General features: G+C 52.6%; 7 protein-coding genes across 7 annotated transcripts; 3 read left to right on the top strand and 4 right to left on the bottom strand.

Annotated features, from left to right (window-relative positions):
- Nucleotides 1–207: 207 nt before the first annotated feature.
- Nucleotides 208–1204, top strand: TrAtP1_004159 (uncharacterized protein; the record flags this gene model as incomplete). Its single annotated transcript, XM_014085000.2, has 2 exons — nucleotides 208–345; nucleotides 485–1204. 2 exons carry the CDS (start codon nucleotides 208–210, stop codon nucleotides 1202–1204), a joined length of 858 nt encoding a protein of 285 aa, XP_013940475.1.
- Nucleotides 1205–1561: 357 nt separating this feature from the next.
- On the bottom strand, nucleotides 1562–3065 carry TrAtP1_004158 (uncharacterized protein; the record flags this gene model as incomplete). Its single annotated transcript, XM_066112185.1, has 2 exons — nucleotides 1562–2535; nucleotides 2597–3065. The coding sequence occupies 2 exons, from the start codon at nucleotides 3063–3065 to the stop codon at nucleotides 1562–1564; spliced, it is 1443 nt and encodes a 480-aa protein (XP_065968268.1).
- Nucleotides 3066–3625: 560 nt separating this feature from the next.
- On the bottom strand, nucleotides 3626–4183 carry TrAtP1_004157 (uncharacterized protein; the record flags this gene model as incomplete). The annotated part of the gene is made up of 1 exon (XM_066112184.1): nucleotides 3626–4183. The coding sequence occupies one exon, from the start codon at nucleotides 4181–4183 to the stop codon at nucleotides 3626–3628; it is 558 nt and encodes a 185-aa protein (XP_065968267.1).
- A 220-nt stretch (nucleotides 4184–4403) lies between these two features.
- TrAtP1_004156 (uncharacterized protein) lies at nucleotides 4404–8267 on the bottom strand (the record flags this gene model as incomplete). Its single annotated transcript, XM_066112183.1, has 1 exon — nucleotides 4404–8267. The coding sequence occupies one exon, from the start codon at nucleotides 8265–8267 to the stop codon at nucleotides 4404–4406; it is 3864 nt and encodes a 1287-aa protein (XP_065968266.1).
- A 2117-nt stretch (nucleotides 8268–10384) lies between these two features.
- Nucleotides 10385–10876, bottom strand: TrAtP1_004155 (uncharacterized protein; the record flags this gene model as incomplete). The annotated part of the gene is made up of 1 exon (XM_014083770.2): nucleotides 10385–10876. One exon carries the CDS (start codon nucleotides 10874–10876, stop codon nucleotides 10385–10387), a length of 492 nt encoding a protein of 163 aa, XP_013939245.2.
- Nucleotides 10877–12917: 2041 nt separating this feature from the next.
- Nucleotides 12918–14258, top strand: TrAtP1_004154 (uncharacterized protein; the record flags this gene model as incomplete). Its single annotated transcript, XM_014083769.2, has 3 exons — nucleotides 12918–13323; nucleotides 13412–13712; nucleotides 13769–14258. 3 exons carry the CDS (start codon nucleotides 12918–12920, stop codon nucleotides 14256–14258), a joined length of 1197 nt encoding a protein of 398 aa, XP_013939244.2.
- A 25-nt stretch (nucleotides 14259–14283) lies between these two features.
- TrAtP1_004153 (uncharacterized protein) lies at nucleotides 14284–14439 on the top strand (the record flags this gene model as incomplete). The annotated part of the gene is made up of 1 exon (XM_066112182.1): nucleotides 14284–14439. The coding sequence occupies one exon, from the start codon at nucleotides 14284–14286 to the stop codon at nucleotides 14437–14439; it is 156 nt and encodes a 51-aa protein (XP_065968265.1).
- Between the last annotated feature and the right edge of the window lie 1354 nt (nucleotides 14440–15793).

Genomic DNA, 15793 nt, shown 5'->3' with positions numbered 1-15793 from the left:
GGCCTTTCTGAACCTCAACCAGAACCACAAAACCCACGCAATTACAGTCCACGGGCCGCCATCTCGATAACCCGCAGGCTGCACTGAATTTGAGTGAGCCTCGACCTACAGAATTGTCTCTCCGCAGCAGAACTGGGGGAGCATTGACTTGAACTGTGGCGGGGAATCTTTCAGCATCCGCATCAACAGAACACACACACAGCAGCGATGGATTCTCTTGTGGCCAAGTACAGCCGGCCGGCATATGCGCAGAACGAGCCTCTTGAGGATGACGAGTATGGCCAGGAGCTGATGAACCCGACGGCTCACCTGTCGGGCAACTTTGCCATGCCACCTGTTGCGCAGGTACGTCAGCTCAGCTATTCGCTGCGATGTAGTAGCTACATGCATATCCATATGCCTGCAGATGGACTGAAGATGAAGATGCAGCTTGCGCATGCCATTCAATCAAAACAGACAGCTGACTTTGAACCTTTACCTTTAGCCCTCTGCTTGGCTCCGCGCCGCCACAGACGACCGCTCCAACCCCGACTGCCCCATCAAGATTGCCCACGGAACGACGACACTGGCCTTTCGCTTCCAGGGCGGCATCATCGTGGCCACGGACTCTCGAGCCACGGCCGGCAACTGGATTGCCTCGCAGACGGTCAAGAAGGTGATTGAGATCAACAGCGTGCTGCTGGGCACCATGGCCGGCGGTGCCGCAGACTGCCAGTACTGGCTCGCCTGGCTGGGCATGCAGTGCCGCCTGCACGAGCTCCGCCACAAGCGCCGCATCAGCGTCGCCGCCGCCAGCAAGATCCTGGCCAACCTCATCTACAGCTACAAGGGCATGGGCCTCAGCATGGGCACAATGTGCGCCGGCGTGACCAAGGAGGAGGGCCCCGCGCTGTACTACGTCGACAGCGACGGCACGCGGCTGGCGGGCAACCTGTTTTGCGTGGGCAGCGGTCAGACGTTTGCCTATGGCGTGCTGGATTCCGAGTACAAGTACGATCTGACGGACGAGGAGGCGCTGGAGCTGGGCAAGCGGAGTATCCTGGCGGCGACGCACCGTGATGCCTACTCTGGTGGCTACATCAACCTGTACCATGTCAAGGAGGCGGGCTGGGTCAAGCACGGCTTCATGGACACGAATCCGATTTTCTGGCAGACGAAGCTGGAGAAGGGCGAGTTTTCAAACGTGACGAGCGCGTTGGATTAGAGTGGGATGCAGTGGACTATGGAATAAATTTGCGTTTGTTATGAAGCAATAAAGAAGAAATAAAGAAATCGAATGACGCTTTTGATACTTGTGTTTTCATGCATAAAAGAGAAAGTAGGCAAAAAAGAAATACGGGAAGATTTCTTTACTTTTGGGTTTAAACTTGAAAGTTTTTATTGTTATAACAAGTCTTTATCGCTCATGATGCCAACGTTGTTGCCAATTCTCCAACGTACAAACAAAAGCAGCTTAATATATATCAGTCAACTGCTTCAACACCAAGGGTATCGTCATTTCATCGTCAACGAGAAAACCAACTTTCTCTCTCTTTCATCATACATACAAATCCACCATCTTTCAATCCTCCTTTTCTTCTCCCTCCTTTATCCACCCTCCAACGCCCAGCATCCCGCCGCCAACCGCCGGATCCATGGGCCACCGCGCAATCGGCCGCACCGACAGCTCGGACCTGTACCCAGCCTCGAACATCTCCATGCCGGCCCAGGCAATCATGGCGGCGTTGTCGGTGCACAGCGCCGGCGGCGGCGCGACGATTTGCATGTGCGGGAACCCGCGCGCGGCGAGCGTCGTGCGCAAGACGTGCATCAGGAAGCGGTTGCTGGCGACGCCACCGGCGACGACGAGCGTGTCTATGGTTGAGGATGTAGATGCAGATGCAGATGCAGATTGCCGCAGAGAAGGGTGGTCTTGGAGGGCGAGGATGAGGCGGCTGACGAGGTGTTGGAAGGAGGCGCGCAGGGTGTGGCGGGCGAGGGCGCGGCGTTGGTCGAGCGAGATTTTGTCCACGTCTTCGTCGGGGGAAGATGATGATGATGAGTCGTTGATGCTGCTATTGCTGTTGGCACCATGGCTGGCTTCAATAGCAGCAACAATACTGTGAACCTGCGTATAGATACTCGAAAACGAATACGCAAGCTTCCTCGAATTCCGAAACGGCAGCGCAATCGCCCATCCATACCCCGAGGCCACATGTTCAATCTCCTCCTGCCTCGACAGCGCCGGCTTGAAAAACGCTTCATAGTCTGCAACCGTGTCTTGTCCGGGAGGAAAAGCAAACGCCTCCATGACGCGGCCGTAACTGACGTCTGGGCTGGACCGCAGGATGGCAGGCGGGAGGATCACGCGGGCGGTCTGGTCGAGGAGGTTGCCGATGGCGACGTCGGCGGTGGTGGCGAGGATTTGGTGGGCGGTGAGGCTGGACGAGAGGATGAGTTGGGTGTGGCCGCCGGAGACGAGGAGGGAGAGGAAGGGGAAGGACGGGCTTGGAGTTGAAGCCGTGATGCTCTCGACATGGTCCTTGTGCTTTGTGTCTTGTAGGGCGTGGACGAGACGCGGCGTCAGGGCGTGTGCTTGCATGTGATGGACGCCGACGAGGGGGGGCTTGCCATGCCAGAGCGAGGCCCTTTGCGACGTTTAATCCAACGGATAGATTCGGCATGATTCCAGGGCCGCGAGTGGCGCAGACAAAGTCGGGAATCTTCTTCTTCTTCTTCTTGCTCGCCATCTTCTCTCCATCATCCTCATCAGGCAAACTCCCCAACGCCCTCTCCACCAACAACGCCAACGTCGAATTATGCCCCTCCACCGTAATCATCGGGTTGATGCCCTTGAAGGCTCGATTGTCCGACGAGATGCGCTCGTTGAACAGAAGCGACGTCTTGCCATTTGCCGATTTCGACAGCACCGCCACGGCTGTGTCGTCGCATGACGTCTCGATTGCGAGGGTAGTCAGGGGCCTGTTCTTTGTCTTGTGTGAGCATGTGCTGATGTTACCGGTTGTGAGAGTGCGGATGGAGATGAGGCAGTGGCGGATGGTGAGAGGACATCGCGGCGAGAGCATTGGGAGCTGCCCTATTTGATATGTATATAGATGTGTGTGTTGTAAATGTCCTCTGTGAATAAAAAGCAGTATTTATGAAAGAAAATACAAAATGCTCCTCAATTCATTATTCGTTGTGTAATAGTCATCGAGTTGAGTTGATGTCAAGACTCGAATTATCAACTTTTTCGCTCCCACTATGCCGGAGTGGCGGGGCTCCACTCTGCCGCTGGCCTTTGCATCCACGTCAATACAATCATTCACAGCGACGCGCTGAAGAAGGTCTGAAATACAGTTACAAAGGGTTTAACTTTTTTTTTTTTTTGATACATATTATTTTTCTCAAGTAATCAAAAGGCCTTTCATAAGCCTACAGCGCTAGTTAATGTGCATATCAGCACAGTATGCAGTGTCCTAATACCCAATCCAATCCAATCCAATCCAATCCATTTTGATACATGTCATACCGTAGCATATAGCCAAGAACAAAAGAAAATTTATTTGAAAGAAGCATTTCTTCGTACTTTCATATGCTCCACTCCCCTCTCATAGCATCATTCGTCTACTGCTCCCTTCATCTTTCACGACCAATTCGCCCATTGGCACTTGCACCCTCCGGTGCCTCCATCGAAGCCTCCAAATGTGGCATTGCCGCTACCACGATGGTTGATCCAAGTTCCCCCCACAGCCATATTGTTGGCAAGTAATTCAGGAGCGCTTGTATTCAGCTTCTGGCGATCGTCCATGGGCCACTCCCACACCACTTTGTGGTTAGGATCGCCGCCGTGGGTGTCCAGCGTTACTGTCACAGGATATGGCATTGTTCCCGGTTGGATCAGCTGGGGCGAGTTATCAATACCCTCGCCATCTGAAGGTAGCAGTGAACCTGTGCTATTCAGTTTTCGTGTCCAAATCTGCACCAGCATACGGGTTTCAGCCCAGGTCACAAGGTGGTTGGCCTCTGTTTCGCTGCAGCCCCCGTTTTCATCTGCGGGTACGTTTCCTTCACTCGACTTATCGAGAACAGTGACAGACTTGAGAAAGATTGTTCGTTGAAAGTACGTGTAAAACCCATAGTGCTCGGTTGGTAGGCCGCGGTCGAACAGCCGCACCGGTTGTTGAACTGGGGTAGGAAGCATGACAGCAGGCGCTGGAGTGCCATCTGCTTTCAAGTCTGGTGGGAAGATGATATCCGAAATGTTAACAATATCCGAGGCAGCGGTGACCCTTCGGCTCAAAGATGGCGACTTGACCGTATCATTTAGAGACTCGAGAATACTAATGAAAAAAGGAGTTGGCTCTCCAGCCTTTTGGCTCGATTGAATGTTATCCGTGGTTTCGCCCAGGAAAAACATCTCGTCAAACGTCGGGGGGGCTCGGGTCTGGGGTGAATCCGTCTATCGAAGAGTTGCTGTTGCTCTCGCCTCTCTTAGAAATGGGAGTGGGTGGAGCGCCGTTGGGAATATTCCACGCCTTGTCTGTGCTGTTATCCCACTGGATCTGGAAAATAATAGTTGGCTGGTTAGGCTTAAATGGTGACACAGACGCCTGGGAATCTTTGGGCAAGGAGCAGCTCCACAAGGTAGATGGTCCGGTGCAGTCGCTCCTGGCAATGGTGTTGTTCGGACCGACAAAGGTCAACACGCCAGTAGGCATGGCGGGATAATCAGTGAGGTTGACCCATATGGATGAGGGTAGCGGAGAAGGCTTTAATGGGGTCGACGGAGATGAGGGGGATTGGGCCTGTCCCGGAGCTGGGTTCGAGCTTTGGCCGCCTGATCCATGATGCTTGGAAAGGACGACACCCAGAACAATTGCCAAGATTATGAGGAGAAGCAGGAGGAATCCGATGATATAACACCAGATTCTTCTCTTCTTGCGGCCCTCTGGTCCAAGGCGGCCAAAGCAGCCTTTTTTCGGCACGCAACCTCGGCCCCTCCAGAGACCGCCGGCTCGTTTTACAATCTTTTCTTCCTTTTCGTGCCGTAGTCTCTTCCGCTCAATTTTGCCATCTTTTCCCAATCTTCGCTCACCATGTGACGCTTCAGCAGAGTGCGCAGGTGATGACTCAGTGAATCCATGCTCCAGGGAGGGAGAATCGACCCTTATCCAGTTCTTGTTTCCAGAAGGAATCTCCTTTATTGTTAGATAAGCTCTCTCCGGGGCCGCTGGTAACGCCTCAGGGGCTCTTCGTTCCTCAAGCACAATCTCAACTGGCTGGATAGCGCGAGTCTCGCCGCGGCGATGATCAACTGGAGAGCGCTGCCGATTCAAAACCGACGTCACAAAGTTGCTCGCCGCCCGCACGTGTCCTGAGCCCACTCGAGCCTTTCGCTCTGCATCAGGTGATTTTGACGAGGTTGGCGATACAGAAAAACGGCTATGATGCTCCAAAGTGGGATTTGTGGTAGAAGCTTGTGTCTCGCGTTCATGTGCTAGCAGCTGAACTCCCACAGATCGAGACACATTGGCAGAAGTATCCTCAGCGTTACGTGTAGATAGAGAGACACCCCCAGACCGATTTGTGGTCGACGCTTCGTGTGTAGTACTGCCTGCTTCTTTTCTAGATCTTTCGATCTGTTCAAGTCGATGCAAAACCTGTGACGACAGTATGCCAGCGCCAGCAGAGACCGCGGTAGCTCCATCTGCCTCATGGCCAGCTAGCCGCAAAGTAACAGGTGCTGCCCTCTCTGCTGCTACCGACGTGGTGGGTGCAGCTGTTGTCGACGCTGCGATAGGTGCTGCGATATGTGCTGCAGTGTGGGCAGTGTAAGCCGCAGGTATAGTTGTCATCGCCGATGCAACTGGTGCCGGTGCCGATGTGACACTACGAGACGCTTCTGTCTGGGGAGCCTGGGTATGCAGATGATGGCCAGGTGGGAAGACAGCCTGGTACTTGATAGCAGCTTCAGCCTGCTTCTTAGATGAAGGCGAAGGCGGAGTATCTGCCCTCAAATGGGTTATCCCCAAACCTTGCACCATCTCTCGCGAACCTGCTTCATGGTGTCCAAAAGCGCCTCGAGCAGCTTCAGCAGCTACACCAACCTTGAGGACATCTCCTCGAGGCGACGGCGTCCGTCGTGGCGTAGGGATCTTTATAGCTGGCGTAGAATTCAACCCGACACGATCTACCACAAACTTCTGCGGCTGCTCGCCAGTGTTGATCTCTATGTGGACCACGATCGGTCGCTCAGAGCCTTCCCGCATGCCAACCTCTCTCGGTGGTGGAGTCTGCCGAGGTGTTGGTGCTTTGATGATTGGGGCCTGGACTTCTTGCCGCTGAGGTCTGGGCGGAGGCGTAAGATTGCGTTTCTGTTCGTGTTTTGGTTGAGAGTCGGTGGGCATTATTTGACGCTCTCTGATCTCAGTAGATACAAACTCGTATGTGTGTACTTCTTTGGATTTTGATGTCTCTGAGGAAATCATTTCATGAAATTTTGAGGAAGAGTTCTGATGTTTGTCAGACCGGGACGTGAGTGTTGAGCTCTCATTCACAGCACGGGACTTGTCAGACTGTGTTCTCCTCTCCTTTGTGTCAAGGGCAATCATGATATTGTCATCCTCTACCTTGGAAACGCCTTGAAAAGTATTTTTTGAGTTCTTCTCCTCAACGTCCCTCGACATGTCAGAATCAGGAGAAAATGTAGACAGGCCCCGTTGCTTTTCCAGCATGGATAACCCCAGGATGGCACGGCCGCCTTCAATATTGACAGTTGTAGAACTTTGGTCTTCATCTTTTTCTGCAGACGGAGAAATCTGTTTCGTGTCGGGCTTTGAAATGATGGTTTTCCAAGGGCTCTTTGGAGTCAGCGCAGAGTTCTGTTCTCCTTTGTTGTCTGTACCCCTGGCTAGTTGATGCCCCCTCTGATCCAAAGGCGATTCCATATGCGTTCTTCGGCTCGCAAAAGACATTCTCATGTCCAAAAACGGGGTAACTAAATGGTGATCCCACCAGCCACGCACACTATCAGGAGTGCGCGCAGATAGTTTACTTGCGGGAGATTTCAAAGGAGTGATTCCGTCCTCTTCGAAAAGCGTGCAAGGTGTCCCAGAGTCATCTTCTTCATCCTTGTTCTTACGTTGTTCTGTGCCGATGAGGCGCTGTGGCATCGTCGATGTTGTCTGTTTGTAACCGGCAGGAAGAGCAGGAACAGGGGGGACTTCATCATCTCTCAATCCAGGCGCAATGATTGCCGCCATAGATGCCTGCGAGTATACGCTTGACGGATATCTGATTGTGCTAAACGAGCTAGCGGTATCAGGGGTATCTGGCGACCACATTGATTTGAGTTGGGTAGGGATTGAGGGAGGATTTTCCCGGCCATTGGTTGTCTGGAAATTAAAAGGATATGGGTTTCTCATATCCCCGCTCGGAGTGTCAATGTTGTTGACCGTCGCCGTGAGCGGATCAATTCCTCGGCTTTCAACCTCATCGGAAGGCAGAGTAATGCCGATGACTATCGGTCTAGCTTCTGGGGAGAGCTGTTCGGGAGAACGGGCCTCGTTGGCTCGAAGGGGAGAAGGAGATGCGGCCTCACGATCCCCGTTGTTCCCTCTCCTCAGCCAGTTCCAGTTTCCAACAGACTGCGGGTTAGGAGATCCCTCCAAGGCTCTTAGAGCAGCTGCATCGGCAAACTTTGCGTTTCGCCTTGCCGGTGACTTTGCTTGATTGGCCAAGTGATTTTGCCGCCTCAGCTTTGTCATGTCCGTGATGAGCGTGATTCCAAGCTTTGCGTTCCGCTGTTTCGGAGGCCTCTTTGACACCGGCCGGCTCATTCTAGCTGTCGACCGTCTCATGGATACCTTGACACTTGGGTGTTTGGCCACCTTGGTGAGGAACAAGGCCGGCGTAGGTGGTGGGGCTTGGAGGCCAGTCTGGACATCGTCTTCGATGGGGGAAACGTCTTCATTGGAGCTGATAGAGAGGCTGTCGCTTTCCAGAGGAGATGGGCTGCGGGTAGTCATGGCCGAGCTTCCGGCGTTTATATTTAAAAATGGGCTGCTTGCGAAGAGTTTCTGGTGGTCCGAATGGTCGCCAGCGGGGGTCTCGCCAATGTCTATTAATGTGACGACGTCGTCATCCTCCCAGTCTTCCCAGTCTGTCCCTGTGTGGCGTCTTGATGAAAGATAGGAGGCATGCCGGGGCACTGCGGACTTGCGAGTTTGTGATGAGAGCCTGCTGCTATGCAGAGGCTCAGCGTATTTGCCGTGATTGAAAGACATGTTTAGGTCGTATAAAGCAGCATATAGGTCGGACTCGTGATCGTGATGGCTTGGGTATCGTAATTATTTCGTCGGGTGATGGGATATCGTAGCACATAAGTCAAATCGCAGTCATCACAAAGCGCCAGGCCACGCGATGATGAAGGTGTCCAAGATGCGGGTGACAAAGAATGAATAATGAACAAGGATTGAATATACAAAGAGTGCAAGATGGAGGGTGTGAGGCGAAAGAAAAAAGGAAACAACGCCTATTCCAACAATGAATCACGAACACATCCGCTCACAATAAAGGTAGAAACAGAAACAATACAAAGTGAAGGCTACTCTATTGATAAAGAAAAACAATCGGTCGACAATAGGCGAGGATATGCGGGCTGCTGCTTCAGCCAGCAAAGGCCTCCACTCTGGATTCTCGGCCCGGTCTCGAGCATGGCCTATCCATCATCTGCTTCATCCTCGTCGCTGTGTCTCGATTCCCTTGCGGCAAAGCACTCCATGGTGGCGCGTTTCCGAGCTCTTTTGTCGGAAGTTTGAGCTGAATGGTTGAAGGTGCAGTCTGCAAATATGAAATAGGCGCCGTGTGAGCGGGAATGCTCATCGTGATTGGCTGTGGGCTTGGCTGTAGGCTTGGGCGCTACGGCGCCGGGTCGCTGATTGGTCGCTTGGGCGGCTAAAGATTGGCCACTGCGCAACACCCGCGGTGGGACCGTCAGGGGTGCAGATGCTGTAATGAGAGGCCTGGAAGCCTACCCGGGAAAATGCACCACAGATGGAATGATTGATGCAACGACAGAGCTGCATGTGCCCAGAAAGTAGGGTTGCTAGATGTACTTTACTCATATGTTGATGAAACAAGCGCCCGAGAATTCGATTTACTAGGTTCTGTGCTGATGGTAGAATGCAGAGAGAGTAGCAGCACGAGGAAATACAAGAGCTATGTAGTTAGATTCATAAGTGAATACTCCAAGCTGCATCTAGTTGATACATCTCGCTGCTTGGCGTGAAGAGCTCAAATATTACAATTAGTATTTATCATTTTTACTTGATGGAAGAATTTGGTATTGCTGCGGTGTCGAGGAAACCAGATGCTGCCATGGCCAAATCTGGGCGCGCAAATACCTACTAACTGATGACACAACAAGAAGCACTGCACAGCCAATGTTGCGTGAGATGTCATGGCCCAAAACAAGCCTAGAGACAGGCAGAAATTGGCAAGTCAAGACGAAGGAGACACACGTTTGATACGCGTCTCAGCCACGTTGGAAACCCCCGCATACGCCACTGTGTGCCAATGCCATGTCTAGAACCTCAACCTCGCAGCCAAAGCATCGAACAGTCAAACCACTGGATACAAAACATCTCATGATGGTTATAAATTGTTGTCACAGCAATGTCTGGTCATTGCTTGAGATAGAACACCAAATTACCCATGCACTACCCAGGCACCATGAGAATTGAGCACCTCCAACAAGCCGAGAAGTGCCGTCCACGAGACTCCAGAAATTGGCTTTCGGTCAAATTTACAGACGGCTCCCCCTGGGGAAGACGGTTGGCAAAGGCGGGGGATTCCCGACGCCCTTGAGATGCCATGACGACAGTAAACCTTGGTTGCGATGCTTGAGTTAAAGTGCGCCTCTGGAAAGGATTGAAGTTTGTCGAGTGCAGTTTGCATGCACGCCATCTTCCACGACTAGTGCAATCCATACTAATCCGGCAGCATCAAAAGCGGCAACGAGGAGCCGCAGATGGCGCAGGCATCGCTATTACCACAAGTCGCCGATATTATAATTGATGACCTGTAAGCTGACAGTCTGATGCACTTTAGGGCCATTATTTCGGCGTTGCAGGTTGTAGAAAGAGCAGTTTGGCACCTAGCAAACAACGCCGCCATTATCAAGCGTCCTTTGTCTCAATCACCAAGATCGAAAAACGGCCACAGCCAAGCTACGCAAGCAGACAAACGCAACATGGCTCGAATTGACTTTGCAACTACCCAAAATACGGGCCACGATACTTTCCCCAAAGCCTTGGCCTCTGCACGAGCTCGACGACTACAGTATTCTATTCGACGCAGCGGCATGCCTTCGTGAATGCGTGTCAATCGCTTGACATCAAATTTAACGCCGTGCCGCTAAACCCCAAGCGGTGGATCGTGGCGGCTGCTCCGAGTTTGCAGCGCCGGCAAGGCTCACCACAACTCTCTGCCGTCTAACCTCTTCGGCGATGGGCGCTCCTCCGCAACGCGTTGGTCCTGGGCTAAGCATAGCGCTACAGGGGGGGCTGTTCAGAGTAGCGGTGCTGGGAGCGCTGGTGAAGATGAAGAAACCGATGCGCATTGGAGGAGCCAAAGTCTCTAGAGGCCAGCGCCAGCACGGGGCGCTCAGCCGCATACGAGAGCTCCAGACGCGATTGGGCCTGCGCTTGTGGCAAGGTGCAAAGTTGTTACGAAGGCCAGCGCCGTATTGGTTGATTGAGACTGGACGACGGAGAAAATCTCGCCGCGAAGAAACGAGCCGCTGAGGGACTCCATCGCCGGACTCGTTAATGGTTGGCCCCGCGGCAGGCCCCCTGAAGCTGATGAGATGATGGATGGATATGCTGGCTGGCATCAACCAGTCCACGGTTCATCAATCTTAAAAATTTACGCCCCGGTAGCGGCTAAGAATCCTCCTTATCGCGCAATGCCAGGGCGCTGGAGCCAAGTATTGGTACCTGGACCTACTTGCTCCATGCTCCATCCACGGCTCATATGGCAATACGGGCAGCGGGTTCTGTGTGTTCCTGTCACACACGCGATTGAGTGGGCTCCAGACATGTGCTGCCGTCTGTTATTTAATCTGATTTGTGATTGCTTCTTGTTCTCTGCTCGGTCGGTGCCCGTTGCCTTATCGGCTGTCCTTCCCGTAACCGTCGTACCTGAGACGGGTCTTGTGCCCCATGACGCGAGACGAAACTGATATACAGAAGGGAATCCTTCCTCTCCCATGGTGGTCAAAGCACAAAATACTGCTACCTGGCTGCGCAAACTCGCATGGTGCATAATCTTGCCCGCTTTGGTTAATCAGCGTGTTAATTATAGGCTGCTAAGCATCGCGGCCTATGCCACCGTTCCATCGCCAACGCAGATACGAGAAATTCTGACCAAATCGTGCGGCCCCCTTTTTACCAGCAAAAGAGGATCTCGATTCGCCAGTTTCCGGCACCGTGTCATCTACATCTAAGCCCAGAACAAGGGCCGAGAAAAAAAAAACACCGTAACGTTAACGTTTTGCTCATCCATGTAGGCGAGGGAAAAAAAAAGTGAGATCGAAGCAACCGTGCTCCGTAGGTATCTCCGATAATCATCCAAAGACCCTCAATCAATCTCAAATATTGCTTGTTCTCGTATCTGGACTTCGTATCAAAGGCCACTGCGGCCATCTCCCCTATTCGTCCGCGCTGGCAGGTGTTATAGAGTTTTGGAATACATCTAGAGTACCATGTGGCAGCCTTACTGGCGCCCGCTGCCGCTGCACGAATGAGCGGTACCTGTCAAGTCACCGGTACGCACTTGGCCGTATCGAGCATCGTCAGCAACCACGCCGCCGGCGCAGTGTGCAGCACCATCCTAGCACTTGGCCGTACCCAGTACAGCGCGCGCCAAGTACCGCCAGTCTGCTGCCACCGCTGTAGCCCGCTGGCTGTGCCCCCATCGTTTTCAGCCAAGCCCGCGAGCGCCGCAAGTCAACCGCAGTTGCGAGTCCAGGGGCACGGCGAGGTACTTGGCGCGCAGCGGTCCCTGCGTACCGGCTACAAGTACTCGACCTGGCCCTACGGGGACCCTTAGCATGTATCTGGACCAGCCCGCCATCTGCCAATAAACCGCCTCTTTTTTTCTCGACCCCCATCCCATCCCATATTCCCATCCCATATCTCAACCCGACATCTGTCCAGAACGCTGAATCTGCCCAGCTAGCGCCTGTGTTGCAGTCCGTGGCCGTTGGTCTGTTGCATCTGCCCATTGTGGTTGTGGGTTCGGCTTGGTTCCGTGCCTCTGCTTTTTGGGGGCTCTTCTCACGATCTTTGCTTGTGCGGTCAGAAACGGCGCATTAGCCCCCCCCCCTTCTGGCTGTGTCCTGTCTCTCATTTTTTGGCTCTGCATTGAGCTGCTTGCATTTTTTTTCCCATTGCTCTTCCTAGCGTGGCTCCGTATCTGGAAGCCCACACGACGCCGCCAACGCATCCGCTTCTGCTGCCACGCCGATTCCTATTTCGACACCTGTCGACTCTTGACCTTCTTCCCGCAGTTCGGATCACAGCTATTCACCCTGGCTTCCCAAAGGCACCCGGCCGGCTCCTCGAGCTCCTTCAACGACCGGCCTGTGCCGTCACATCACCGACGGCGCTCTTCGGCGGGACACCACACCCTAAGCGAGGTGCGCTCGGGCAATCTGCTGTCCATCCATCCTCGTGCTGCCAATCAGTCCCAGCTGTCCCCTATCGTTGGTACGTTTCGCTTCGTCTCTTCTCCCGCCTCTTCCTTGCAGCCCTTCCCGCGGCCGCTTGGGTGCCGTCTGCCCTGCATCATCTTGTGTTGCGCAAACCTCGAGTTACTCGCTGGCTAACCTCTGTGTCTCCTGGCCCGCGTCCATAGGCACCCCGGCTGATCCAATGTCTCTCTCCCGGAGCCCATCACCTGTGCCGGGTGGTGGGTGGTCGAGTCCTGGCCTGAATATGAACAGCGGCACGACGAGTCCTGCCAATGCTGGTGGCAGCTCCGTGTCGTGGGAATCCGCCAAGATGAGGAAGCACGGTGCCAACGGCTACCCGTCCTTCTCGACGCAGAACCAGGGCTTCTTCACTCGCCACATGCGTCGCATATCCAGCAGCCTGCCACGATTCAACTCTGGCCTTGGCAATACCCATGCTGAGCGAGAGAAGTACGAACGCGAGGGATACAACGCAGCCTCTGGTGGGAGGATACGCTCGTTCTTTGCCCGCGTCAACAGAAGACTGAAGTGGAGGATCCTCCTTCCGCTGATAATATTCTGCACCATTGCCATCTACTACGGCACTCGTAAGTGGAACGATGACATCCAGCTTAATTTGGCATTTAATTTGGCATTTTTTTTTGGGAGGGTTCGGCTTGGCTAACTGGAGGACAGACGAGGCCCCCGGGTTCGTTCATTGGTGGCGACGATCTAGCATGGGAGGAAATGGCGAAAAGTTCGTCATCATTCTGGCCGCCAATGTCGGTGGAGGTGTCATGGAGTGGAAGGGCGCTCGAGAATGGGCCATTGAGCGAGACAGCGTACGCAACAAGCGGAAATATGCCACTAGGTGGGGCTACGATTTGGAAATCGTCGACATGAAGACCAAGAAGCGATATGCGCACGAATGGCGAGAGAGCTGGGAAAAGGTGGACTTTTTGCGGAATACGATGCGGAAATACCCCAAGGCTGAATGGTGAGACGACAAATCCTTTTGACGACCTTTGACCAAGACTAAACAAAAGACGATAGGTTCTGGTGGCTCGACCTCAACACTTACGTTATGGAGCCCGGATACTCGCTGCAACACCATCTGTTCAACCACCTCGATCGCCATGTATACCGTGACATCAACGACTTCAACCCTCTCAACGTCAGCCACCCTCCCACCGACCTGTATCTGGACGCAGATGCGCGAAGCCCTGTCGGCGATGGAAAAATCAACTCTGTCAACTTCTTGCTCTCTCAGGACTGCTCAGGATTCAATCTCGGCTCTTTCTTCGTCAGACGCAGCGACTGGACCGAACAACTTTTGGATATTTGGTGGGACCCAGTCTTGTATGAGCAGAAGCACATGGAATGGGAGCACAAGGAACAAGACGCCCTTGAGCAGCTGTATCGAACGCAGCCTTGGATTCGACAACACACTGGCTTCTTACCGCAGCGCATGATCAACAGTTTCCCCCCCTGCTGCGTGCGCGGACGACTCTGGCTTGAACAACACCAGGATACACTACAATGAAAATGATCGCGACTTTGTAGTCAATATGGCTGGCTGCGAATGGGGACGCGATTGTTGGGGTGAGATGTATCACTACCGAGAGTTCAGCTACTGGCTCAACCGAAACCCTTGGGAACTCTTCAAGGAGGAGATTGTGGCCCTCATTTGGTTCAAGCTTACTGGCCAGCGAGTCAAGTTATAATCTTTTGCTTCATATTGCGTCACCAGCGCGGAGCGAGCAGTTTGACTTGGCTTCTCCATATCCATATTGTGCCGGCACAACCTCCCATTTCACAAACCAAGAATTAGACAACGTACTCGTTGCCGGCTCCATTTTATTTAGCACAGAGCATTCTGAGAAATCATTTGCTTCTTCTTCTTCTTTGATTTTGCTTGTTGCATAGATGCTGATCTTACATATTTCTTTCTTGACTGTATCAACGCATCAACATGTTGACCTTTTTTTTTTTTCTTCACGGTTGGACGATTATAATTTACGATGGTTGGGGAGGGGGCGCTACTTTCTGATGAGATGACGAACTACAACTACATCTACACCAAACGGCTGAGGCTTGCAGCGGACCGACGCGGCTTGCAATTTTCTTCACAATGGGGCCACAAGTTCAGCGGCTGATGGCAGCTTTGCCGGGAAAGCGAGATGTCAATATGGAGCGGAAGAGAGGCGAAACACTCGCTTCTCAAAGTCAAACAAACATGGGGGTATGGAGGTATAAACAAACAAACGGAGGGGGATTATCCAAAAGGAAAGAAGAGATTTGGGAAAGGCAAAGGCTCACGATGCATAGGGTGCCCATTGCGTGGCTGTCGCCTGGCGTTGGGCACTTGTAACATTTTTGGTGAAATTTTTTCTTTAAAAATTTTTTTTTTAAAAAAAGAAAATCTTGGGGCGGCATTCAAAACTGGCCGCCCGTATTTTATGACTGGGTATATACTCCAAAGAGATAATTCATAGAAACGCTTTTTGTATTTTTTGGACACTTTTCTTCTTCTTCTCTTTCTTCCACTTTTTTGGTCAGCCACTTAATTGGTGATACCTACACTATTAGAATAGTAAATATATCTTATGTAGAAAAGGAAAAAGATCACCAAGCCGTTAGATCTACGTCCAGAATTGATGGTACGAGATGAGGGCTCTGTACCGCGCATCCGTGCAGAAGTGATTGCTGATCCCCGGCGGAGCCATGTCAAGGAAGAGCCCCGTTTATGGCTCTCGAGGCGAGTCGTGGAGTAGATAAGCGATGGAGACAAGGGGGGTGATGAATATAGAATAGCTGCGAGGGAATATGATCTGCAGTGAAAACGGCGGCAGGACGTGATGGCATTTCAGATAGCAGTCTGTAGAAAGATGGGGGAACTGGGGGAACTGGAGTGGCTCGAGGCTTGAAGAGCATTTGAAGGCGGCTGGATTTCATGACTTTGTCAACCAGAGAACAAATGTAGATACATGTGATCCAGGATTGTCCAAAGGCATGCCAAATCTAGGTATATTGTTAGTTAGACTGAGGCTTCAACGATGTTGAGCGGCTCCCCAGGTG

Source organism: Trichoderma atroviride, chromosome 2 (assembly GCF_020647795.1).
Source record: "Trichoderma atroviride chromosome 2, complete sequence".
Taxonomy (NCBI): domain Eukaryota; kingdom Fungi; phylum Ascomycota; class Sordariomycetes; order Hypocreales; family Hypocreaceae; genus Trichoderma; species Trichoderma atroviride.
The sequence above is the reverse complement of the archived record's forward strand: the minus strand, read 5'-3'. Positions and strand labels throughout refer to the sequence as shown.